This window comes from Crocodylus porosus, unplaced genomic scaffold (assembly GCF_001723895.1).
Source record: "Crocodylus porosus isolate Cpor-Errol unplaced genomic scaffold, CroPor_comp1, whole genome shotgun sequence".
NCBI classification, from domain to species: domain Eukaryota; kingdom Metazoa; phylum Chordata; order Crocodylia; family Crocodylidae; genus Crocodylus; species Crocodylus porosus.
The window spans coordinates 10280468-10307776 of NW_017728925.1; the positions used below are offsets into that span (position 1 = coordinate 10280468).

The 27309-nt window shown below is 48.0% G+C and overlaps 1 protein-coding gene across 3 annotated transcripts; it reads right to left on the reverse strand.

Moving 5' to 3' along the window:
* Positions 1-1018: 1018 nt before the first annotated feature.
* ZER1 (zyg-11 related cell cycle regulator) lies at positions 1019-27309 on the reverse strand. 3 transcript variants are annotated; one of them, XR_002102177.1, is made up of 17 exons: positions 27163-27309; positions 21747-22039; positions 20322-20472; positions 18921-19357; positions 15906-16082; positions 14491-14605; positions 13776-13922; positions 13257-13430; positions 12452-12667; positions 11410-11451; positions 10735-10854; positions 10078-10193; positions 9429-9617; positions 8555-8652; positions 7956-8058; positions 6544-6752; positions 6428-6439 (listed from the first exon to the last, which is right to left on the reverse strand). XR_002102177.1 is itself a non-coding variant. In XM_019540729.1 (16 exons), exons 2-16 carry the CDS (start codon positions 21902-21904, stop codon positions 6695-6697), a joined length of 2301 nt encoding a protein of 766 aa, XP_019396274.1. In that variant the 5' UTR covers positions 21905-22039; positions 27163-27309; the 3' UTR covers positions 1019-6694. The 3 variants fall into 3 exon arrangements, 2 of the variants coding, with proteins under 2 accessions (XP_019396274.1, XP_019396275.1); XM_019540729.1 differs by having other exon boundaries at positions 1019-6752; XM_019540730.1 differs by lacking the exon at positions 27163-27309 and adding an exon at positions 23434-23722 and having other exon boundaries at positions 1019-6752.

The window sequence follows — 27309 nt, forward strand, 5'->3', positions numbered from 1 at the left end:
CCAAGCTGACAGCACAATGGAAATGTTCAGAAAAGCCATATTGGAAATCTCAGTCATTCCCCATTATGCTCCATCAGTATAAAGCTAAATACTTGGTTTGTTGTAAATGAGAAGCCAGGGAGATTTCTCTTTAAAAATGGCCCTGGTGGGGGCATCGCTGACCTGGTACTGGCCAGAACCTCAAACTCATGCTTTACAGAGGGCACTGTTAGCTTCTGCATAATCCTAAGTATCATCAAAATGTTTGTATCCCTTATTGTTGCTGAAATACAACTTCACATGGGGACACAATTCAATGCTGTTAGGCTGTGCCTGGTAAACAGATGAGATGTGGGAAAATCCTCCATTTTTTTGTAATAAAAGATGACAAATAGCAACCAGGTATTTCACTCCTGATCATTTTAGCAGAAGTGATCCAGATGCTCTGTGAGCTAAATTATCATTTGCTATCTGAACTGTACTCTTGGCTTTAACTTGGAGCTTTGTAATATGTAACAGAGATCTGAGCTTAATCTAGAACTGTCCTTTAGTAAATTGTCAGGAATGGGGCACTGGCTTTACAATATCGAGTCTATGCCACACCACAGGTAGAAGCACAGGGCACAATGCCTGCTTGAAACACGCTTGGTGACAGCCTTGCTGTAGTTCCAGCTCCCTGGGGACAGTTCCATTTCATGCCATTCCTCCTGACACCCTGGTCATCTAGGTTCCCCTCCTACTGAGCACCTCTAACTCCAACTAAATTCAGTAGAAGATGCACGTTGTCAGCAGGTTATAGGACCAGGACTGACAGATGAAGTCACAGTGGAATCAGCACAGTGCTGTTGTGTTGCTTTTTTACACTGGGCACAGAGCCACTGTAGACAAGTCTGGTGACTGCGCAATAGGGAACCTGTACAGTTGATGATTATCCTGATTTTCCCCCACCTCACTTCACAACAACATCCTTATCCTGCCTCCATGGGCAAATGTTATCATACCCTCCCAAGTCATGAAAAGAAAAAGCAACTGAACTCTATTGTCCATACACAGCAGCTCCTTCCATGTTTAATTAAAGACACAAGAGCAAAAAGAACAAACCTATCCAAATAAACCACGTTTGCAGACAAAAGGAGCAAGAGATTGTTAAGCACAAGGTTTAATATGCAGCAGTATCCCAATGGATACAACAGAAAAGTTAATTCAATCAGAATTGTAAGGAAGCAACAGTTGTGCATTTCTTTTTGCTTGGTTTTACCACGTACAAGAGTCCAAACCAGATCTCTCCCCATCAGGACAGAATGAAGCTGAAGCTGCTCGTTACAACAGACCTTTTTTGTATTTAAACAAGGAATTACATATTTGGTTAATTGTTAGCCTTAAACACATTTCTTTTTCTGTTTTACAAGAAAAGAATTACAGACAGTCTCTCAGTGACAAGTAGTGAAGTCAAAATATAACCTTTAAGACAGTTTCAATTCAGCAGGAAATCTTCCATTTATTTTGGTGAATGCAGCCTTGTCAACCAGCCCCCACTCTCACTTCCCAGCCAGCCTGGACACAACCATGAGCTCTTGTCCTCTACACACTCTAGTCATCTTGCAGTTCCTAGTAGGTTTAATTCAGGTTTTTTTCCCAGTCTGAACCAGCTTTTAGCCTCTAATCTTTGACAAACAGCCCAGGAACATTCTTGATGTCACCTGTGTAACAGGATTTAAATCCAGTACTTACACTCTGGTGGCAGCAGCCCCTGTCCCAACAGGAGTTACTTTCCTGAAGGGAAAGTACAATGCAGCCAATGCAGAGACTGCCTTGAGTTGGATGCAAAGTGGATGGAAATTGGGCTTATCTCCAGAGGTGTGGTCAGCACCTTCACTCTCTGCAGAGACCAATACAAGTCACCCCCCCGCCCAGGTTCACAACCTACGGAGCAGAAGTTATGAAGTTCCTGTGTGTTCACTGGACCACAAAAAGCCTACCTGGCTGTGTACATACACTAGTCCTGCAGGCTGGGAGTGCCTCAGCACAGGTACTAGTCCTCGCAGCACCCAGGATGGAGATAGGTAAGTCAGTACCAGGCCTTGGGGAGTTACTGCTACAGCACAGATAAGGATGACTTATTTGTAGCATTATTAATAGCCATGGCTTCAGATTATTAACACTGCACAGACTGCTTTAGCTTTGTGCAAATTAATTTATTTTTTCCTGATGGTTTTGCTAGTTCAGGCTATGCATATAGTTAGGCTATACATGTAGATAGTCTGACAGGTAGAATCTGCTGCTCCTATGAGACTTACCAGATGCTGGGTGCCTCCAAAATGATGCAAGCTGCTTGCCTCTTGTTGATATTCCTGAGGATGGTGGATACTCAGCAGACTCAAGGCTGCAGTGTCATTGTGTTGGATATGCCAGGAAGCAAACTACTTACACCCTAGGTGGAGGGTTCCCTTGACAATGTCTGTGCAGAGGACCACTGATCTATGTGCTCTATTACCCCTACTGTTTAAAATGCAGTGGGAAGGAGACTCCTACAAAGGGCAGGGTGTCTCTGTGTCCCACTACTAGAAGAATGAGAGAGAAGACCTTTGCCTCATCATTTAATTTGAGGCACTTCAGACATCAAGTCCCCAGCTCCATCTTGTTGGGAACTGGCCACCCCTGTCCAAGTGCCCTAGAGATCTTCAAAAGGAGACTGGACACACACCTTGCTGGGGTTATTTGACCCCAGCAGTCTTTCCAGACCAATGATCTCATGAGGTCTCTTCCAGCTCTAAACCTCTGTGAGTCCGTGAAAGTTGTTCAACTTTAGTTCTGCTGGTACTTCTCTGCAGAATGATGTTTGCAGGCAACAAATGGCTGGGTATGTCTTCAGGGTTGCACTAATAAAGCTTTGCCCTACTAGAGGTGGAAGGCCCAACAGGTCTCATCTGTGAAGACTGACCACCATTCTCAGACAGCCACACTGCCTCTATACCACAGGGCTACAGGTCCTGAGACCTTCACAAGAATCTCAGATTCACTATGCAGAGCACTGATGGGAAGCAGCTGGGGGTGGCCACCCACAAGAACAACCTAGCATCTATTTGCCTTCAGAAGTGTGTTAGTCATGAAGGGAGCTTTCCAACACCACCGTGGAGTGAGCAAGCAGGTGTGGTTATCCCCACAAAGGGCTCACACATGACTAGCCTCGAGGTTTCAGAACCTGGAGTCATGGGCCTCTGCTTGGATAATCCCTGTCTCTCTCCTCTCAGTTTTGAGAGGCTTCCAGTTTGTGAAGCTTATCTGGTTGAAGAAGAATCATGTATCCAGGGTTCATGTGAAGCCAAGAGTGATGCTTTCTTAACACTGCCTCCAGACTCTGTGTGGCTGTTGGTGTCACTCTGAGATACCTGAAGCCCTTCTGAATATCTTTCCTGACAGGGATTTCCTACCTCTCCCAATGCAGCTAAAGATTGCAGAGATCAGGAAAGCCCATCTGAGCAAATGAGGTCTCATATAAATACAGACTGGTTCAGAAAGTCTATAGCTTACAGTGAGGTTTTGGACCCATCTTCAGCAGGTCTTAGCAATAGCTCAGTGCTCTGGCTCTGTAGGGCACTTGTCTCAGGGCATTTTTTTTCAGTATGATGTTGTCATTCCTTGCAGATCAGGATCAGAAGCATCAGGCAATCTTTCCTCAGCCCCTTTCCTTCCCTTCTAACTTTCCCTACCAAATTTCTGTCCCTTGTTCCCAGGCTGCCCTCAGATCTGCTAATTTTTAAAGCTGTCCTAAGTGCTCAAGCCCAACACAAGGATCAGATACACTGGGGAAGCTCTGAGCTATGATGGCTGAATGCTTCTTAACTTTCCAAGTGACCTTTCAATCCCTTTGGGAGTGAGTTCTCTTTATGATGTGACCAGGTTCTTGGGATACAATCGGTCTGTACAAATGAACTGTTTACTTGAGAGGCTTGTACGCCTGTGTCATCTTCAAGACCCATCTAACACTGTAAGCAATCCAGAAGCAGAACTGTAGGCAGATCTACCTGGGCTAGCTTTAAGCTAGCTAGTTTGGGCATTGGTGGTAGCCTACCCATGGCAACAGGGGCAGCTTCAGCGTAGGCTGCATAAACCCCCTCAGAGCTTCACTGCTATTTGTTCCCAAGGTAGCTAGTTTAAGCTGCGGTCACACCTTTGAATAGGGATGCAGACACCTAAAATGAAAGTATTCATATGGGGAGATCTGGTCACAAGCCTGCAGCTCCCAGCATAATTCAGTCCTACAGTGGATGGAATCAAGCCATGTTTTCATTCTGCTTCTTAACTAGAGCATACATCTGCTGGAAGCTGGGACCTGGTTAAAATCCTGTATGGTTCTGGCTAGTGTGAGGCTGAATTCTGCGTTAGCTATGATGGGCAGCTTCTAAACTGCACCAGGACCCAACCAAGCTGTCACTTCTGTGATAGGAGACATGGACAGAATCTTCTCCAGTTAGCAGTGCAATAGCAAAGACTCCCCCCACTCACAATCCTTCAATGCTGCTTGGCAGAAGTAGGTAATTGAGTGGATAGTTCAGCCCAACTCCTAGCCTACAGGGAGCTGGTGTGCAGCAGTGGCAGCCCCACCTAGCTGGAGATTAAATAAGAGCACATACAATGCTGGCTTCCCTGTCCCCAAGCTCACGTGGATTCAGCATTGTGGGAGAGGGAGGGGAATTGCACACGAAAGAAATGACCACGGATGTTCAACCTGTCCAGTTTTCCAAGCCATTCAAAACCATGAAAAGTGACACAAAGAGCAAAGCTTGAAAAATACTTAAAAGAAGAAAAATACAGATGTTATAACATCCAAACCAAAGATGCAGGGCTGCAAAGGGGGGAGAACAACAAACTGTCATTGGGTAACATCATCTTGGCAGAATAACCAAACCTCTGCAGAGCACCTGTGTTCTGGCAGTTGAAGTACCTGTTCAGTTTTTGCCCTGAGCATGAGAAGAACCTCAGCTATAGCAGCAACTCAACCCAGAGCGTGATGCATCGGAGAAGAGAGCAGGGAGTAAAGACCACCAAAGCTAACTGTGATGTTTCAAAGGCCTGAAATGTCCCAGCTAAACCAGCCCAAATGCCTCTGGCTCCCAAATCATTCTGGATGGAACGAACCTAACTTAAACTGTGAAAAAATTCTCATACATAGAGCACACCGTCGCTTGGGCTCTGAGGGCTTCACAGTGTGGATGTTGATGTGAGGCTTTAGCTTCTCAGGCTAGCAAGGGCTTGGAGAGTCCTATAGGTAAAGGCTTTAAGATGGATTCCCATCTCACTTGCATTGGTGTAAATCAGGAGTAACCCCACTGAAGCAAATGGAGTTGCAGTGGCTAGGGTTGGTGTGAGCTGGAGAAGACAACAGAGGTTGAAAGGGGGGATTTACACAGTTTGAGTCTCTATCACCCTTAGTAGCACTGGAATCCTAGAAGAGACTGTCAGGCTGCATAAACATTGTGGAACTGAGCTTATGCATCTGACAGATAGGGAGCCCAACTACCTGTACAACAACATGGGCAAGTGCTGGTCTGCAATTAAGGGATGAGTGAAAACCCTCCAGGCCTTCAGTGGGACTTTGCCTAAGCAGATGACTCTTGGAATTTGTGCAGTGTTGAGACCCTCTGTGGCTGGGTCCCAGAAAGAGCTGGACGTGGTGAAGGGAAACCAAGTCTGTGGCATTTGCAGCCTGTCATAACACACTGAAAACACAATATAGCAAAGACAGTGAAAGAACTGGCACTAAGAGCCAGAGAGACCTGAGCCTCTGTGAGCGAATCGTGTTTCTCACTGCACAGTCTCCTTTGGAGGTAAAAGCCCTCTATTGTCAAGGACTAGTAGCTGTTTTTCTTGCCCTTCCCTTAACCTTGTGGGGCCAGGTGGCTGGAAGTTCCCACTGCAGTGCTACTGGAGGAAAAAAGCTCACAACTTTTGGCTTCAAAGGGTCAGTGGGAACGTTTTACAGCTTGGAATTTCCCAATCCACCCAAATACAGCTAGGAGAACTCCCATTACCAGACTTCTCATTAAAAACCCACTGAGTGAAGGAAATGGCTCAAGCCCCTTTCTCACATTATGATTCTACTTATAAATAGTAGAGAAAGTTTTGATTCTTTTTGTCTAAATTTCTTACTGTTATTTCCTCCCCTTTCAGACAAATAAATCACTGATCAGTACCTACAACCCCCAGTTAGACAGGAAGCCACATTGCTTCTAGACTGATTGTTCTGGCAGACACTGCAGAACTTTGTACAATGTAATAATGAAAGGGCATTTTCTGAAAGTGGAAATAAAAAAAAAATCCTGATACCAATCCCGTGACTAGCACTTCAAGCTCATGTTCACTTGAGGCTTCTCTGTGGTCTAAAAAAAGGTTGAAAGATACATGATGTGGCTGTCTTTGTTTCAGGTTGTTTGTTTTTATACAGAAATCACACACACAACTTCAATCCAGACAAAAAATCCACTACTGTAAGGAAAGCATCTGTTGTGCAAAAAATCCATCCCTCCTCCCCCTGTGCACCTTCATCTACTGAGGGTCTCCCACGCGCACACATACACACACACATACATACACACGTACATACACACATGCGCGCACCGCCCCCCCCACATAAAGGCTCCTTCCAACAGCCAAGCTCCCTATATACAGCACATTAGAAAGAAGCTGGATACAGTGCTGGCAAGAGGCACTGCCTCTATCTGGAAGTGTCCATGTTCTCCTCCTTAAAGTTACTGCAGTGCTCTATAACTTTCCTAGGAAGAAAACAAGGACAAGGAGAAGGATTTAGTCCAAAGTCTTAGCAAACACTGAAGTGGGCCACAAGTATAAGTAACTGTTCCAATGCATCTTTATACTAACATATGTAATGTCTACATCAGGCTGTCCATTCCTTTCCCTGAGACATGAATCAACCCAGGACCTGTGTCAGAACCAGTCTACCTCAACAGAGGCTTCACAACTCACTCCTTCCACCTTGCAAACCATCACTGATATGCATCCAGATCCATGCATGACCATTTATTCATCACACTCATCTCCCATCCAACTGCCATTCTGTCACATCCAGCACATTCCTGTCCAAGCGTTCATTTACTTTCCTTTCATCTATCATGCCTGTTGGCCAACAATTTAGTTCACTCTTGACATCTAATTATTGCCATTTACTTACTCATATAACTTCCTTTCACCATTCTTTCATTGTTACTGTCACTCATCCATCTCCTGACTCATACCCAGGTTATTCTGTCATTCAGTCTCCTACTACATCTTTTGTATGGATCATTTAGCTTCTCCACCATTTATTATCCCTTTAGCTACTGAAACTGTCAGTCCCCCATATGAGCTGTTTTCTTAGCTTAGATCTGTCTACCTGATGCATTCCTTCAGTATCTATCAAGTCATAGCTCTCAACTTGCCAGGGATGAACCATGTGCAACTGATTTTTAAACCTGAATGACCCACAAGGAGCGACCTAAACCAAATCAGATGCAGTAGCTTGGGGCAGGGATTGTTTTAAACAGTGCAAGTGGGTCTTTATAAACAGCAGTGTGCAACATAGCTCTCTTGGAGTGTCAGTGCTGGACACATACAGGCAGCAAGCTAACACCAAGTTTAGGGGTGGAGATAGAGTAAAGCTGCCCTCATAATCAGATCCAGCTGACAGGTACAGCTCTTCTGTCCATCTGTCTCCTTCCTCTAACTCAACTGAATCAGCACCTTGGTGTCTGTTATCCACAGAGCCCTCCTCCCCTTCATCCTTTTGTCTTCCTCATTAACAAATGCTTCTCTGTTCACCTGTAATTCACTCATTTGTCTATTTGCCCTGGGCACACAGCACTGTGTTTTCATTAACCCCAGTACATATTGGTCCAGCCTTTAATAGCTTTACTGTCATGCATGAATACAAAATAAGCCTAGGCTAAGGCTAAATGTTTAATAATTGTATTATTTCTTACCGGGCCATTTCCTTTGTCTCCTGCCGTGCTGAAGCCATTTTAATCATGTCCTTCAGAAGAGGGATCCCTCCTTCTTTGATCAGCAGGGGGCAATACTTGTCAGCTGGAAAAAAGAGGAAAAACAGGACTGTGAATTTTCATCCCTACATGGTGGATGGAGCCTGACCTTCCTCCCAGACCACTAAGCTCAGATCAAGAAAGAGAGACTAAGTGACAGCCAGAAACAAGGAGACTGGTAAGTCATAAGGCATAGTTAATGCTTCTCTTTCTACTGAGGCAGACTCTTAGGGATGTGCTGTTTGCAGAAGCATCAAAGACAGAAAACAGTTGGGAATTCAAAATCCTTGCTGGAAGCTCCAGATTGTTGCTCCCATGCACTAAGTTCCTGTCATCATTTAATTTTGGTAGCATCACCTGAACACCCTGAGTAACTTCAAGGAGCTGCCGTGGGAGTCAGCCACCCACTCTGCACAAACACAGTGACCTACAAGCCTTGGAAAATGGTTTCTCAAGACTTCTTGCCAACAAACACAGCACACAGAGACTCCCAACTCTGGCCTTTTCACAGCAAGGGAAATGTTCTCCAAGGAGGGACTTACAGTAGACAGAGACGAGGTTATACAGTGCCCAGGTAGCCCAGTGCTGGCTGACAGGGGAGATGCCTTGTGGAAGAAGTCGAAGGATTGGCTCAAATGACCTGTGCAAAACAATAAAGAAGTGGGAAACCCAAAAGCTGCTGCTGCTAGCACCATTTCTTGCTTCAGTGCTGGAAGCAACAAACCCTTTGCGCTCTGGGCTTGTGCATTCTGCAGCGATAAACCTCACTACAGTATTGCAGCTCCTGGCATCAGTCGGTCACAGTTGTGTAGTGCTGACAAACTAAAGTAAGTCTCTACTGTTTAACATGAGTCTGCTGCTCTGATAATTGACTCGGAAGGATTAAACTGAGCACACAAACTAATTTCAGGGCCATTCCAGCCAAACTTCTTTGTAATAGCCGAAATACAGGAATGCTGACCGTTCTGTAGAGGCTCACAGCTAGAAGAATCCTATCTACTGTAAGCCAAGGCACAGCTGAGGAGATGCTGACATGGACAGTGGCTGCACCATTTGTTCTTGGAACCGTGAAATGTGTTTACATTGCAAATTGGGTGTTGCAGATCTCACAACCCATTCCATCTGCTTTTGTATCAATCCACTGTGGGACCCCAGAGTTTGACCACTCTTGCCACCAAGGTATTATGGCTATTCCACAGGACACAGTATTACCCAAAGGGAATTCTGTCAGTACCACATGTTTCAAAGGAAGCTGTAAACCACAAGTGAAAGATGATGTCCAAGAGAAACTTCTTCCTCCCGCAAGGTGAAGTTCCACACCTGGTTACATCTCCACCTTTTCTGCAGTGCTGGAGAACATTTCTTGGGACAGTTCCAGCTGATGGACTACATGGGCTGAACTCCAGCATCCCTCACCTGTAATTGATATTTCTCCTGGAGTTAATGTCCCAGCTCTGGATAGCTGCCCACATCCTGTCTACCACTTCCTCTCGGCGTGGCTCACAGATACACCAAGCCTCTGGGCCGTCAAACATGATATGGGAAAGGACCCCGCATGCATTGTATGATACCTCAATCCCATCCGCTTTGCTCTCCAACAGGTTGCTGCCAAAACAGAAGGTATGATTTTAAAGATGCCAGCACACCCTTGCCCAGTAGCTCAGGGCTAGGCACCTCATTGTGTAAACACTGCAGCGTCCAACTTTAACCAGAAATCACAGAAAACACCTTCTAACCAAAGTGTCTACACCAGGTATCTGACCCATCCCAGCTTCCCAAAATAGTTATAGCCACCAGACTTTACTACACTGTGTACTGACATCCCACCCAGCATCTGTGGGTTCCAAAGCCCTTTACCACACAGGTGAGTTTTGCTTTGGCTTCATTGTTTGTTTTTAACTGGGGGTCCTCCCCCTCCATCCATCAAGGTTAGCTGGGTTTGTCAAGGGCCATCTTGTAACTCATCACTGGAATCAGGGAGAATACCCAGGTGTTCTGGTTCACCGCTCCTCTTCCCCCAACTAAACATTAGACCATGCTGCTTCCTGCATGGTGGTGCACAAACCTGAACACACTGATGAATTGAGAGGTCATAAGCTGGGGGCGGAGCTCCTTCACCTCTGCCACGTTCCCCAGCAGACCTAGCATGTTGCGATGTAGCTCCTGCTTCTCTGGGAACTCCTGTGAAAACCAGGAATATTAATTAAACTGAAGTAGAACCCCAGGGCACTGAGAATAACCCTCTGGTATGACTGAGGATGCAGCAAGTCCAGGAAGGCTGAGCACTTCCCAGTAGTCGGTCATGGGGCTCTCCCCTGGTCCAGTGTGTGACATACCAGAGACCTACATGACAAAGTGGGAAAAATCAAGCTATTGTAAAGCCAGGGCCAGTTCTCCACCGCTCCATGAAAAAGGAACTGTCTCCAGGTGCAGAATAAGGAAACAAAGAGTAGACGTCAGAGCGTCAGTGTGCAGGGGGTCTTGTGCCCTTGGGGTGCATGGGGTCAGACAGAGCATATGCAAGTCTCTTGATGTGAAGCTATGATCAGAGATCAGATCAGGCCCAGATCCCCAAAGATAACTAGGTCCTCAAAACCTATTTAGGTGCCCAACTTCTCCTGAAGTCAATGGGAATTAGGCACCTACATACCTTTGAGGATCTAAGATTCAGTCCTGATCACTGGCTTTCTTGATCACATAGAGGTAGCTGGTCAGCACTTACTTTCAGACATTCCAGGAACAGCTTCATGCCACTGTAGTTGAGGAACATCTCACAGTTATCAGGAGTTTCATCTGTGATATTCCACAAGGCGCTCCAGGAGAACTCCATCACCTGATCACACTGCCAAGATGCAAGGGAAGGAGACAGTAACACACCGGGCTAGATTACGGGGGCCAGGCATCTGCATATGGAGCTCTGGTAATACAGAAACCCAATGTAAACCAGTCACAAAGAAGGGGAAGTGTTGTCACCTAGACAGCACCAAGAAGCATTTTACTGAGTTCAGACTCACGCATGCAAAGCTTGACCATTATATCTCTTTATCCAGAGGAGCTGAGTCCTGACAGTCCAAGTGGGGACACATGCAATGTGCTGGTGCATGTAGCTGCTCAGCTCAAAAACCTGGCTCTGTAGCACCCCAGGGCTGAGGTTCCCCTCTCCAGGCCAACTGAGTATTACAGAAGGCTGCAATAACACACCCTCACTAAGAGCACCCCTCTTTATAATGACCCCTGCTACTAACAATGTCAACAGCAGGAACTGATCTTTTCATCAAGATGATGCAGCAAATTGACTAACCCTATTCTTGTCAACACCTGCTTTTAAGGAACTTTTATCCCAGTCCCCTGTGGGTTTGTTATAACACGGCTGTGCTGCATAAAAGGAAACACTTACAGTTGTGTCTGTCAGCTTCTTCTGAATTAGTTTCAGCATGGTCTGCAGGCAAAGACAAGATGAAAGGAGGAGAGTAAGAGCAGGCTTGCAAATAGCCCATCAAACACAGACTTAACTGAAAAGGCTGGAGATCAAATTCAGCCTGGGCAGAAGTAGGCACAGCTCTCACTGGAGTCAGTGAAGTTAGGCAGACTCCAGCTGGCAGGCTGGATGGGGTCCTAGGCAGAAAACCTGGTTGAGAAAGTGAACAAACCCTCTGCCCCTGAGATTGGGGCTGCTTTCTCTGGTTCAGAGGGAGTGTGGCTGATACTGCACTACTGTACAGCAGGTGACTAGGCAGCATGTCCCTGGCCTGCACAGCTCAGAAGAAAGCAGAGTTCAGTTTAGTACATCACAAGTTGAAAGCCAAGTCAGTGGTCAAATAACATCATGGCAAAGGGGTGTCTTCACAGTCTGTCTGATGGAGAAGTGGGTACTTGGAGGACACTGGCTGGAAAGTATTGCAAGCTGAGGTGGAGCCTGGAAGAAGCCACAAAGATAGGAGTGGGTAAAGGAGGGAGAGGAAACGTGGGGAGGACCGTGGGGTGTAGGTAAGAGGTAGCAAGCTGGGTAACAAGTTTTCCCAGTTAGTGGAGCAACTGAAACAGAGACAGGGTATGTGACCTGCTTGAGGACAAACAGCAACGCCTCTAACAGAGCCAAAATCAACATTCAGGATCTCTGACTCCTGGGTGTTGGGTCAGATCCTGCTGTCTTCCCTGCCCTCAGAAAAGCACTTCCTCAAAAGCATGAAGGATCATGAGGTCCCCAACTAGTATGTCTGCAAGGGGCACAGTTGAGGGTGGGGGATTCCATGACAGGACAGCACTGCTAGGACACCAGCTGTCCCTGACAGAAGCATTTTGACTAGCACTGTAGGACCAGACTGTTTTCCGGACCTACTTCATGGACACCTGCAATGGAAATGATGGCAAGTTCTTTCAGATGGGAATCACGCCCTGGCTGGGTGAGCAATAAGCAGACACCCTGGTACCATACCAACCATGACAAACCCCATCTTGCCCACAGCCTCCTTATGGTCGTTGTCCACCTGGCAGACCAAGGCATTGCAGAGGTGCACAGCGATGCGCTGGATGGACTCATCCTGCCGACTCTGGTTGAGGATGTTCAGCAGCAGCTCGTTGACGCGGCGGTACTGAAATTCTAGCTCTTCTGGGATGCTGAAGTTACACAGCGTCAGGCAGCAGTTCCGCTGCACCTGAGGAGGGGAGGCAGGGCAAGCTGAAGATGGGCAGACACAAGTCTCTACACAACACTCTCACAACTGCACTGTACATGTACTCACTATGCAATAGTCACCATCTTCCACCCCATCACTGTCACCACCTATATACTCCTCACTGCCCAGCCCCAAGCCGATGCTGCATACAGAGTCTTTGACAGTATCACCACACCGAAGTTACCACCCTTCACTGAAACATTATCCCCTCAGGTTCATTCTGTCCCCAACAATGTCATCACCCTCCAAACACACAGCATCACCAGCCTCCAACTTGGCAACCTGATGGCATGCTCCCAACACAACACCCCTATCGCCTCTTTCTTCCATCTGTAACTGTAGGGTTACATCTCTGTCACATGTCCCCCATTGAAGGTGGGTCCTACATACTATCATACTATCTCACCTCTTTCCCCACAAAGTGAATGGAAAGCCAGCCCTAGTCATCAAGTTATCTTGGGATGCTTTAGTGCATGTTTGAAAAATGTACAAAGTACTGGAAACAAGCCTGATATTGGGGGGGAAGGGGACAGCAAAAGCAAGGGCTGGGGGCTGGCTTTGTTCTTACTGTAACTTCCTGGTAAGACTCCATGCCATTCAGCACCACTTGGATCACCTGCCGCCGTAGCTTCACACTCTGCTCAGGCCGGTACTCTGAGTTTGTTAGGTAGAAGAGGGCTGCACTGCCTGTCACCTGGATGTTCTTATCATCTTTATGGCACTTGAGGGCTGTGATCACCAGCTTCAGAGAAACAACACAAGGCTTTAAAGCCATGCAGGGGTTGTGGCACCTCAATGACCACTACTGCCACACAAGCAAAAATCAAGAAGAGCATTCAGAACACACTGCTCATTGAAGACACCTTCTAAAATATAGGTCCTCACTTCCATTAAACCACTGAACCTCTCTCTTTTCAGGTCTCATCCAAAGCCCATGAAGTCAATGCGAATGGGAGTCAGGCTAGTGGTGGTGAAGAGAAAAGGACTGAGTTTTATGCTGTAGGATTCCCCTTTCCCTAAGATAAGATGGAGCAGGAGAGGGACCAAATTGATGGACAGTCAGGGGTAAGTGCTCCTAGGTGCTCACCTGCAGGGCTCTCAGCAGCTGGTGGCAGCGCTCAATGCGGGCGATGTCGAAAAGAAGGTTGATGGCCCGGGACGTGATTTCAGGCCTGTGCTCGGTGTATGCCTCAATGGCGTTCAGCACCTGCTCCTCGTTCTTGTCTCCACTCACCTGGCATGGTCAGAAAGAAAGAGCACGAAGTTGTTCAAGGACAGAATTGCCAGGGGAGATCCAGAGGAACAGGAATCTGAAGAAGGCTTCAAACTTCTCCACCTATTTCTAAGCTGTGAGTAGGATCAAGCCCAAGACAGCAGGACAAAGGCTGAGCCATCTCTCAGCCAAGCTCTAGGAAGCAAGCCCCCAGCTTGCAGCACAGTACTTTGCAGGGTCATCAAGCAGGGTTATATATTGCTACTTCTCCCCTAACCCTCCCCTAGGTTGCTAATAGCCCCTAGTGCTACAAGGAGAGTGAGGTATGGACAGGCCATGAGCATTTCATAGACACCTTTCAAAAGGCTGTGCACTTCCCTCCTCACAAGTGTCACACAGAGCACAGACCTGGCTCATTGCAGTAGTCCTGCAGCAAGAAGAGCTATGCCAAGTTTAAGAGGCACAACATTCCCAACCCCAGAGCCTGGGTGCTCCAATATGCAGGCAGGCAACATTCTTGCTATCTGGACGCATTAGGCCCTTTAACTTGCCTCTGACACCTACTGGCAGCTCCCCACTGGCCCTTTACCTTGTAGGCTGGAATATGTGTCAGACGGCAAAGAGAAGTCTCAAAGAGGCCCAGGAACTGGAGTGGTCGTTTCAGCCCCCTGAAAGGGGCAATGCTGCTCTTTGCTGGTTCAGTGCTGGGAAAAGAAGAGATCATTCATCTCAGTTCTGCTGCTCGAGCTTCCTGCACCACAGGGATACTTGAAAACTCTCCACCCCTGATCTGACCACACTGTCCACAAGGCCAGACCAGCTGAGGCTAAATTTAGTCATATCCCACTCATGCTTCTTAGAGACACTCACATCTTATGTTTAGTCAGGAGCTTTCATCTTAGACCAACTTATCGGTTTAGGACAAGAAACGCGTATGTTCATCAGCAATGGGAATTCAGGTGGGCAGAATGCAGTTGTCCAAGTTACACCCTGGCTCCAATACAAGAGCTAACACCAATTTTTATATGAACAGCTGTGGATTATTAATGAGCAGACAGCTTCAGGCCTCATCTGAAAGACCTTCTTCAACTACCACACCAGAGCAGTACTGACATACACCACTGCTGACTCACCCAACAGCTCCGCTGTGCTCCTCAGAGATCCACAGCCGCTGTTTCCCACCAGTTACATAAAGGAGCCAAGGCTGCTAAACAGCCCTTTAGCTTTGTGCTGTACTGGCTCAGAGTATGGGGAGGGGGAGTTTCTGGCTGACCTAGAATGACAGAGCTCCAGAAGCACCCCCTACAGAAGCTGGTGGGGAAGGTCAAATGAGTGGCACTGTTCCTTGCGGTCCTGGTGAAATCCTAACATCCACATCTTCATTCCAAACCTCTAAAACACCCCTGTTCATTTCTTTGCTAACCCCTGTGAAGCAAAGTGGAAATGTTGTTGTGTCCCATCCCAAAGGTAGCTGAACTCCTGTGTGCTATAGAGATACAGTTTGGAGAGGGCTTTGTGGTCCTTTGGGAGGAAAGCTGATGAATCAAGTTTTTCCATATTGCTACTTCTCCCCTAACCCTCTCCTAGGTTGCTAAGAGCCCCAAGTGCTACAAAGAGAGTGAGGTATGGACAGGCCATAAGCCTTTCATAGACACCTTTCAAAAGGCTATGCACTTCCCTCCTCACAAGTGTCACACAGAGCACCTCTAGATGATGAATGCATAAGGAAAAGGACAGCTGCAAAATCCACATTGATAGGTCCAAAAGCTGAACCATTCAATATCTGTAAAGCCAACATCAGTGTCACACAGGGGGATCATTCCCAAGGGGATGGAAGCTTTAGCATCACTAAAGACTGGGAACAAATGTCTTTTTCAGTAATAACTGTTCCAAAGAATGTCTAAGTCCTACCAAATAGTTCCACTCTCCCTTTGGCTCTAAATGAAATCTCCCATGCAATGAGACTGCTGCGACCTCTGTGCTTGCCCACCTTTTTAGCCTTACCTTGTCTGGCCCATTTTCTCCTCCATGCTTGAGATAGTACAATTCTCCAACATTGTGTGCCCGGAGATATCCAGCGAGGTGAGGTTTACCAGGTTTTCCACAAATAGGTTCAACACTCGCCGGGTCAGCTTGAATTTGTAATAGCTGGACAGATGGTCTCGGGAAATATCCAAGTGCCTATGAACAACAAACAGCAAGCACCTCAGAGTCTGAAGAGCATCACACAGGGCTTCCCTCACTCTTCCAGGACACAGCTCACAGGCACAAGTGCTGATTTCTGAAGCAACAGGGATGTGGCTCTATGGAATGGGCAGTAGGATCAAGCCGGGTGCACGCAGCACATGACCTCCTTTGGGAACCCTGGCATGAATCTGTCCTGAATGGAAGTTAGGGAGTACCTGAGTCATTATAGGACTGCAATGGCAAAACTGTCTCCTCCATAACCTCCCTTTTCTAGGATCCATCATTATCACACACCTTATTTCTCTAATCATGGAACTGGCTACATATCTTTCACCTGGGGGTCAAGATACATTAAGGCAGCAGTTCTGAACCTTTTTCAGTCCATGTACCCCTTGGTCTCAGAGTGATACTTCATGTACCACCTTTCAATGGGAAATTCATTTTTATGTCAAACTGCGTGTAATCGTGTATTATACAAATGGGAAGATATTCATACAAAGACTTTTCAAATTACCAAGACTTTATTTAGGTCCTTCGACCTGTGTTAGACAATGTATGAAATATATTTCATGTACCCACTGATGAGGCTTCACGTACCCCCTGGGGGTACATGTACCCCTGGTTCACAACCATTGCATTAAGGGATCTTCTTGCCTACAGGAAGTGTGCTAGGGTTGTTTAGCCTGGAGAAGACTGAAGAGAGATTTGATAACCATCTTCAAATACTTGAAGGGAGATTATAGAGAGGATGGAGATGGACCTTTCTCTGTGATTGTAGAGGACAGAAATGCCCTCAAGCTGCAGCAGGGGAAATTTAGGTTGGGAATTAGGAGGAAGTTCTGTCTGTGAGGCTACCTAGAGAAGTTGTGCAATCTCCAAGTTTTCAAGAGCAGGTTGAACAGACACTTGGTTGGGATGGTTTATTCAGGAATGATTCTGCCTTGAGCAGGGGGCTGGGCTAGATGACATTGTGAGGTCCCTTCCAGCCTTGCTTTCCTGTGATCTTAAGATCCTCAAAATTAAAGAGTTTTCTTATTTTTCCTCTGGTCTCTTCCTTTGTTATATCCAAGATACTGTGCCAGGATCTTAATGGTCTCTGTTACTTCAGTCATATCAAGTTACTTAGCTTTAAATGCTTGATGTTCATATGAAAAAGTCCCTGCCCCCTCTAGCCCACAGCTGCCCCTGTGGTGCTCTACAAAGGGCTGAGCCCTGACCACCCCCAACCAGGGCAAACTACACCCACCGACAGCACCACACCAGCTCCAGCCAGCATGCACAGCTTCCTGGCAGGGCTGGTTCAGTGACCACCTGGGTACTGCTTGGCTCCCCTGGCCTCCAGCAGCTCCTCCTCTTCTTTCTGCTTTGCCACTCTGGGCAGCGGGCAGTATAGGGAAGCAGAGGCAGCCATGGAGACATGTGCCTGGCATCACATGCCCAGCCAAGTGGCTCCTGCCCCAGCACGTGAGGCTCCAGCTTCCACCCACTCAGCTGCCTGCAGGTGGTTGTTTATTGTGGGTCGAGTGGGGAAGCTGGAGCAGGTGCTGGCAAGTGCCATGCAGGCTGCCCTGGGCGGGGCTTGGCCTTGTACAGAGTGCTACAGGGGCAGGCATGGGCCAACTACAATCAGTTGGCAGGCAGAATCCAGCCTGCAGGTTGTACTTTGCCCACCCCTGCTATAAAGTATAACTGGTGGACAAGATCCTTTGAGTGGTAAAGGTGTCTTTGTTTGGACCAGAATGTTCTGAGTATTATTCCTAATCCAAATGTGGAAACCACATGGCAACTGTGCCACCCTTCATCTGTGGCCATGTGGCAGCACACTGCCATGTGGCAGCAACAGCATTTCTGTTAGGTCACTAGTACCTACTGACTTTGGACTATGCTGCTCTCCCCTCTGCACAGAGCAATGAGATCTGTTGCTTATTTTACATGTGATGGGCTTATGTGGAGCTCAGTAATCAGACTGTCCAGGCCTGCTGCTGAGTGCTACATTTTTCTCTTATCTGTGACCCAGGCTCAAACTTTGGACTTTTTGATTTGCTATGTGGCTCAAAGGAGCTGTTTTTGATTTCATAATGTGATTATTGCTAGGACCCTGTCACCTGTGTATGCCCACAGATTAACAGTCATTTTCACTTAGGCCAGGGTACAAATTAGGGGAGTTCACACAAAATACCTGACCTGGCTTTCCTTTTTGAGGGCAAAACTCTTTCTGGCTTCAGGAGAGGATTTGACTGCAAAGCTAGTGAATGATCCAGCCCCTTTGCAGGGAAGTTCACAACCTTATGGTAGGGGGAGGAGGAAAACTAACCATTAGCATTAGGGCAGGGAAGACACTTTTAGTAAACAGCTATAGGAACTGAAGGCTGCTGTGGGAGAGCAGGCTGGGAGAATTAGGTAATGTCAATCTGAAGAGAAAGAGCTTAAGAGAAGAGATGATACAGGTTTTCAGATACCTGAATGGCTGCCATAAAAAAGTAGAACAATGAGTCTCCCTAACTACAGAGAGAAGGGCACAAGGCAGTGGGTTTAAACTGCAGCAAAGCTGATTTAGATTAAAACCAACGGGAAAATTCCTAGCTGTAAGAAAAGTAGGACAAGGGAACAAGCTGCCTGGGGAAGCTGTGGAACCTCCTTCACTAGAGGTTTTCAAGAGGCTGGGTGGGGATCTGCCTGGGATGGTTTTTGGAATAGCTCATTCTGACTTTGCACAGGGCTTTGGACTAGAGGACCCTTGAGATTCCTTCCAGCCTCATGATTCTAGGAGTCTTGAGAGGTTCTGAACACCCAGCTAGGAGAGAGCAGGTAAGGAGGGAAGTGGCAGCTGACCTGAGCTTGCGGAGCTGTGCAATCACTTGGATGTGCTCCTCTGAAAGGTCCATGTTGTAAAGCACTAAGGAAACCAGACTGTCCTTCCACTGGGTCAGAAACACCACATCGTGCAGCTGGATCCCCGAGAGATCTAGGGCTGTGAGGGAAGCCAAGGGACGAAGCAATGTTTCTACATTCACCCTCTCGGTCAGGCGGCCCAGGTTCAGGAAGCGCAGGCGGCTGAAGCCCTCAAAGGTAAAGTCCTTGACCAAGACCTGGCGCGTGGGGTTCACCAGGCAGTCATCCTCGCAGCCTCCTGGGTTCTCTTCCTCATAAAAGATATTACAGCAGCCGAAGAGGCTTAGGAAGACAAGTGTGTGGCTGAAACGCAACAGGGTCTGCAGGCTCTTGGCTGTCAGCTTCTCACAGTTAGTCAGCGAGAGCTCTACCAGGTCCTGGAAGACGGGAAGCCAACAGTCAGAAATGCTTTGCAGTCATGTTCCGACAGCAGTCCTGGACTAAGAACTTGCATAAAATAGATCATACAGGGTCAGACCAATGGTCTAGCTACTGTCTCTGACAGTAGCAGAAATGGATGCTATAGAAGGAGAGCACTGAACCATATATCTCTAAAGTGATCTATCCCCTATTCAGTACCCTCCTGGCATCCTTCGTTATAGGTTTAGACATAGATGCCAAAGGACACATCTCCAACCACTCTGTTCAACAGGCATTAACAGATCTATTATACATGAATGGATACAATCCCTTTTTGAACCTGGTTATGCTCTCTGCCTCCATCACCTCCTGTAGCAATGAATCCCACAAGCTAACCACACACCATGTAAAAAAACTTTCTCTTGTTATTTTTAAATCTGTCATCTACTAATTTTGGTGAGTGCCCCTTAGTTCTAGTATTCTGGATCTTGGTGAACAACAGTTCCCTGTTCACTTGGTCCACACTATTCATGATTTTATGGACCTCTATCATACCCCTACCCTCAGCTTTGTTATTTCCCAACTGTAGAATCCTAGCCCTTTTAGTCTCTCCTGGTATGGAGACTGCTCCATGTACCTACTGATTCTGGTTGCCCTTCTCTGTACCTTTTCTAATTCTACTACATCATTTCTGAGATATGGGGACCACAGCTGCACACAACACATCATACTAGGAGAGGCTAGGACTAGACTGCTCCTATCAAACAGCTACTCCCCCCACCAGTCGCTACAGTACCCCTCTCTGCGGTAGGGTGAGGGCAATATGCTGGGCTCTCACACAGTCAGATTTCCCATGCCATTCCCCAGAGTGGCTCTCGAAGCCAGAACCTTGATGAAGCTGGTAATGAGTACATGTAATCTATAGATCTCCCTGACAGCTCAGAGGCTGCTGATGCCAGGAGGACATAAATGCAATGTCACCTGATTTTTGATGGCGTCCAGGTCCTCGTCCTGCACTATCTGCTCCCGCAAATGGATCCGGGCTAGCCTCGTGCTCCGTGGATCTGAGAACAGGCTGAAGAAGCTTTCATGGGGTTCAAAGACACTGTCTGTCTTCACCAGCTCCACATACCTATGGGAGAGGTTATAAGGTTAGTAAATCAGAAGGGTTTAGATGGCCATAACTTGTAGGATTTTGATTACAGTACTTGTGGTTTCATTTGCTATGAGAAAACACAAATGACTGCATGTGCATGTGCTTCCAGAGAAAGACAGGTCCTCTTCCAATCATTCAGAATAGCCCACAAGCTCTTTGAAACTTGGCTGTTACCAGTTCTTGACAGAACATAAAATAATCCCTTTGAAATCTACACCCCTTGCTTCTAGCTTTCAGCTATTATAGGGGGATTCCAAGCATATTACTGATTGAGAGTTCCGTTGATCTTTTTTTAAGGGAGATTTTGCTAATTAAACCAATATGGACTCAACCAAGAGCAAAGCAATGGTTGGATCAAGAAATTTCCCCATCTAAAATTAGTGATTTTTTTTTTCATTTTAAGAAAATAACTTGGCAAAGGTTCTGTGCTGGACCGAGACCTCACAGGCAGCCATTTAGCCAGGAGAGAGTTGTGACAGCCAAGAATCCCCAGAAGTAGGTTGTCTCATAAAACTACAGGAAGCAGCAGCTTTGAAATGCAACATCTGCTATTGTTTTGACTCTCAAATTTTCCTGGCTTGTGGGAAGTGTTGAAATGCCTCAGCTAAGGGAAACGATTGGTTCCTTTAAAGCTCCCAGGTGCTCTAAGTGAGAGCAGCTCTTGTTTCACTCAGGTTTCAGCTATATGAAGAAAGCAATCGGCAGAACCATCCCAGAATAATTATACTTCTAGGCTGATTTACCTCTCCAGGGGGACACTCTATCCTGGAGTAGGAGTGATCTCAGTCTTATTTACCTGGTCCACTTTTGAACAAAGCAAAGCACTGGTGGTCAATTCTCCCCTGCAGCACACTGTGTCCTGGCCAACCCTGGACATCCTCTTTACGTAGGGGCATAGGATGGGGGCCACCAGGGAGTTATTCTGTCAGCTGAGGAACCCCTCTACACAGCAGCATTCCCTATGTAGGGGGAATCTCCTGGCTTGAAGGCCATATATGCTGGTATGTGGCCCCCAATAGTGGTCAATCACAAGGTCTTCAGGAAAAACCAGGTGCCAGTTACTTTTTAATGTAAGACTCAAGAAGAAAAGCAAAAAACCAAAACCCCTTACCCCTGAAGCTCTTCCCAATACATTTTTTGTCAGGCCATCCCTGTGACTCTGTCAAGCAAATATATATCCCTCCTCTCAAGTCCTAGTGTTTTCTCCACCCACTGTCCCCAGCCAACAACCACACAAGCTGGTCACGTACTCATTGACAAGCTTGTCACAAATCTCGCTTGGCAGGAAGATGTCTGGGTGAAGCCGTAGGGTCTTATTATCCAGTAGATAGCAGAGGGTTCCCTCCAGATTGCGCAGGCAGTAATCTGTGCATAACGTCATCAGGGACTCTGGGCTGTCAGATGCCATCTTCAGGGGATGGTGCTTGTTGTGGCGGAGGAAGGGAGCAAGGAACTGAGGCAGAAGGAAGCTTTTCAATTCAAGAGGTTCCCTCCCCCAGAACTAAGGAGATTCCAGGTTGGATTTACAGGGACATCAGGAAAGCTGCAGGCAAAAGACAGACAGAGAGACAAATAAACAAAGGGATGATGAATTGGAGAACATGCTGCAAACTGCTGGTGCTGGGGAAACATAGCTAGGTCCATGGGACTCTTCATGCCCAAGGAACCTGCAGCTGCTTGACCTGCCCTGGAAGTAATGCCCTTCAACCTCTCCATGCCCATTTCTGCTTTAGCAAACTGGCGAGAATGCCTCTCAAGCTTCCAGTTTGCTGCAAGGTGTTAGTTAGTAAATATAACTATGTTCACCAGTTAAGCAAGTAGCAGGAAACCACCCCACCCAAAACTTTCCTCACCATAAGATGCATCTAACTGGGGAAGGGCATCTCTGAAAGGGAATGGGGGATACCATCTTCCCTGGGTCACTTAAAACTATACTTCACAAATCCAGAGAAACTAAACTGTAAAGACAATTGCCCCACACAGACTGGTGGAGCTAAGCACCTTCCTTCTCTTGCTGAGGTCCATTATTCTGTTTCCAGCAGAGAGTCCAGTATCTGAAATCATTTGTCTGAAATGCTGGGTTAGCCAAATACAGACATGGCACCAGCCGCAACGTGGCAACAAAAAGAGCTATGTTAATAACTGAAAGAACTGAAATAACCAACATGCTGACAGAGACCGTTAATGTACTGAGAAGAGGCCCTCCAGCGCAGCAAGGCAGCCTCAGGCTCAGCCAGGAGAAGAGAGGCACCCCAGGATGGGTGTAGCTTGGGGGGGAATAGTCCTTGCTTCTAAAGGAGCTGTCCTTGGTTTCTAGTCCTAGTCCTAGGGCCTGTCTGCCAGGCTAGGTTCAAATGAAATCTCCAGTGAGCACAGAAATAATAACCGGCACACTGCCCTTGTGTTACTGGGCAGCCTGCATTGTCCCACTGTTCTACAGAGCTGGGCTCCCATAGATCACTGGGGCTCCAGAATGGCTCCAAAAGTGGCTGCCAAATGGCCTGGGAAGAGTCACAGGACCTGAAATCAGCCCAGCATCAGCCGGCTACTGTGGTGAGTAAGAGTGCTTCCTCCTGCAAAGGAACAGGTCCCAGGTTGCTGGGCAGTCAGCCAGCTCCTTGCAAGCAGAGCCATCCTTTGTAGGCATCTGGGGCCCTCCTTCCCCCAGGAAGAGGTTGGCATTCATGGGGCTGCCCCTGTGACTTGAGAGAAGGACAGCTTGGATGCGAGTCCAGGTCCTGCTGAACTACTAGTTAATGCATTAAGCTGCAATGTCACCATCTTCTGGAGAAATGGGGACTGTGCTCCCCAGGTGGCAGAAGGTAACTTCCCCCAAGGGCCACAGCCGACCAATGGCAGAGAGAACAACCTCTCTTGATGCTCAAGTTTCCCCTATACCCCTCTCCACCTACCACTGACATTCCCCAAAATAATTACCGATGCAGAAGGTGGAAGATCAGCTGATTCCACCCCCAGTAACTGTTGTGAAGAGCTGAGAGGTCTGAGAGCCATGTCACTCCATTCCCACGTCTGCAGAATGTCTTCAGCTACGCCCCAGTCTGTGCTCTTTGACCTGTGGTTCCACTGTGCTCAGTGCCTGGGGACAGGGCAATGAGACTACTGCCTGATTTGCTCTCCCCTATCCTCTTCTGGGCAGGACTTCTTGAAGAGATCCTTGGCTTTTTCCTCTCCATCATCACATCATGACAAGCCAAGCCGGTTAAGCATTTAACCCAATACTCTTCACTTTAGCCACTGGCCCCAGAGAAAGAAAGCAGCAGGCAGACATATTAGGCAAGTTCATCACATCAGACAAACACCCTCCACTTGACAGCGCTGCTCAGTTATGCTGCTGTCTTGGCCACAACTTCATTAGGCATGATCACTTTAAGCCAGGGATGAGGTAGCCTTTCAAATCCAGGCACCAAATGGTCTCAGTAGGAGATAGGAACGCAGCTGTGGCTGAGTCTGCCTGGCAGCGCAGCCTCCCAGCCTTCTGCTCCCTCCCTTTGCTTTGGAATGGATTTCTGTGCAAACAAGAAGGCAGCACAAGTTGCAAATCAAAGCCCTTTTCTTCCTCCCATGTCTCATTAATTCTCCTTTTGAGAACGTTCCTCAGTGCCAGGAACAAGAGACAGCCAAGGAACCAGCCCAGCATGGAAAGCAGGAAGGAGATCTGCAGACCTATGCTCTTTGTTCAGCAACACAGGAACCACCAGGCTGAATCAGATCTAAGATCCACCTAGTCCAACCCCTGGAGGCTTCCTGGACAGAATCCAACCCTGGAGAAAGTGGGTGCCACTTCACTAACATCAACAGGAGCAGTCAGCTGTGCTGGTTTCAACTCCCACATTTTGAAACCACTTGGACCGAGTTGTAGGTTTCTCCTTTTCACAAGCATCCTTGGGAATAACCCTCCAGGAAAAGGCAGAATCCTCTGCCCATCCTTCAAATGCAAACTCCTCACTTCACCTACTGTACTGTGCTAAAAAATGCTTTAAACCCCTGTCCAGCAGAGAAGCAGGGCAGGGCCTCTGCTACTGGAGGTCCAAGATATAGAAAAGTCTCAGATGACAGCAACTGTGAACAGGCTTTACAGAAATAAAATATAAACCAGCACAACCAAAGAACTCATGCACAATCAGCTAGACGAGAGGCCAGAACCTCCCACTGCCTGGTCATCAAGTGTATTCCAGGGTAAGTTAATAGCAAGGGCAACCCCACAATGTGTGACATACACTACTAAGATGCACTGTAGAGGGAATTACAAGTACATAAACAGAACTGGGGGAGAGGCCAGCCACATCACTAAAATGAACAGGCTGCCATGTAGTGAGCTCAGGAGAGAAGCCAAGAAATAAAGGAGCTGTTGAGATTGAAAAAGCCTCTCTCTGGAGAGATCTCTTCAGGTTAGGACTGAGGTGGGAGGGTGGGAGAAGCTGGAACCAAGCCACTTGTTCTAGGGATGGGATGACTTCACCTTGAGAGCCAGCGCTTTTTGCTCAGTGAACCAGGAGAACTACTGATTTAGGAATCCTTCTAGAGAGGCAACCTCAAAAGCAAGATCATGACTCCCTGGGGAGAGGTGTCTATAATTCCCACTGGTTCATCTGAGCCCTCAGGTCACAGCCCCTGGAGCTAGGGCTTTTGCACTGCCTGTTGCTACATGCACCTGAAAATCTAACAAGTGCTGAGAATTTTCAGTCAGCTTCAACATGTGCCAGAGGGTAGAGGCTGGTTCCTCCTTTGTGTCTGTGTAGTGCCTAGTGCACTCAAGTCCCAATGTTGATTAGATCTTGTAAGGGGCTTCCACAATGTGATCAGATGCTTCTGGCATGCGAGAAAGTGACTGTGCTTTGACTCTTCATCCCTAAGAACTACCAACAATACAGTATACAAAAGGCACCCGTCTAGTACAGGGTGATGGGCTTAAACTGTTGCAGTAAAACATCACCAGGGCAGAACGCCCGTCATGACCATTAATGACGTGCATTACACAGTGCCCAGAAGCCACAGCTGTGATTGTAGCTGCGTTGTGCTGGACCCTGCACAAAAACCAAGAACAGACTGTTTCAACCTTGGAGGTCCAATACAAGAACAAGAGGCAACAGATAGGCAGGAAGCGAAGGAAGCAAAGGAGGTAATTAATGGGATTGCCACAGCATTGCCTACGCTCACTAGAGGCAGACACATTACTTTTTGTTATTAGAATAAGTGTAGCAGAGCTACGGATGAATCATTAGAAGGCTACTTGTCTAATCATTATCATAAAGCAGCTTTTCAATAACAAGCAAGGGATCTGCCTGGTGTGGGCATGTCTATGTGCAAGTGGGGGCGAGGGGTGTTGAGACGTGTGGAAGATGGGGGAATCCAAGCAACAAGGCACAAAGGAATCCAGCAATTATTGTGAGCACAGCTGCATTGTGACTGCCCACCCTGGCAGATCCCCACCCAGCTTAGTGCCCTGAAGAACAAAGGATGATCTAGAGCAGTGGTTCCTCATCTGTGATACAGGTGCCACCACTGGAATGCAGACAACCTGTCAGTGGTACGCGTTAACAAATTTATTATAATTACTTTATATGACAAAAGTTTGCTGGTGGTACTTCAGGTTATATCATTTTAAACTGAGGCTGCGCAATCTGTCAGAGTTTGGGAACTGCTGATCTAGAGGGAGTGAACAAACCTGTAAACCACAGCCCCTCATGAGGTAGCCACCAGCCCTGCCTGACACGGAGGAGAGGTGTAAGATCACCCTTCTGGTATTCATAGGCAAGACCAAAACTGTGGGACTAGGAGACACAGCCTCCTGGAGCAGGTCCCTGAGGCTGAGCATGGCTCAGAAATACCCATGACCTGCCCGAACAGCCTCCTGGATGGGGGCAGGTCATGGGTATTTCTGAGCCATGCTCAGCCTCAGGGACCTGCTCCAGCTGCTGTCACTCAGAGGGACGTGGTGTCCCATGCCAGAGCTGGGAACCGTGGACTTCAGACTGAGACCTGCTCCCACAAGCTCTCGCTCCAGTCTGGTGCTTGAGGACAGGCCAGATTCACCGTCACTCGGTGCCAAGCAGCAGGTCCTTCACAGCGACTGCTGCCAAGATGACCAGCAAGGCCGATCCCTTCAGGACCATGCATCTACCGGTGAGCAGATCGCTGGGGAGGATCTGAGTCTACACATTTCACGAGCTCTGCCAGGGGTGGATGCTGAAGGGAAAAAGCTTCGTTTATTTATGCAGCACATCGGGGCTGTAAAGCACTCTGCGAATACTAGGGGATGATTCTGGCAGCCAGTCCGGGAAACAGGATCCCCCTTATTTCACAGGGAGGGAAACAGAGGCAGCGCGGATGGAAGTGCTCACGGTGCCGGAGTTCAGATTTAATCGAGACCTTCCCTCGCGCCCCGGCGCTGCCCAGGCCGCCCCCCGGCGTCAGTGCGACAGCGGACGCTGCACCCAACTGCCCGAGATGCTCCTCCTGAAACCGCCAGCCGGCTCCCGCGGGCCCCACCGCCTGGGACAGGCCGGGGCAGCTCCGGGAGGCAGCGCCTCTGCCCTTCCCAGCCTGGGCCCGCGCCCCCCTGCTCCCCTGGCCCCGATCCCGGGGGGCGGGGAGGGGAAGGCCCCCGCGGGGAGCCCCCGGCCCGAGGCCCGCGCTCGCACTCACCTGCCCGCGGCCCCGCCCGGCTGCCGGGGTCCGGGGGACCCAGGTTCGTTCCGCTTCCGGTGCCCGGGGGGGCCCGCGCGTTGCTGGGCCCGCTCCCCCCCCGCCGCAGACCCCGCTGTCAACAAATCTAGCCGTCACTTCCTGCAG

Excerpts from the sequence above, each read along its gene's own strand:
- ZER1 (XM_019540729.1), bottom strand. The coding sequence starts at position 21,904 with ATGGCATCTGACAGCCCAGAGTCCCTGATGACGTTATGCACAGATTAC. Across the intron at positions 14,606-15,905 it reads GAGAAAATGGGCCAGACAAG|CACTGAACCAGCAAAGAGCA; the intron begins GTAAGGCTAAAA and ends TTCTTTTCCCAG. Across the intron at positions 12,668-13,256 it reads AGTCTTACCAGGAAGTTACA|GTGCAGCGGAACTGCTGCCT; the intron begins GTAAGAACAAAG and ends TCCCCTCCTCAG.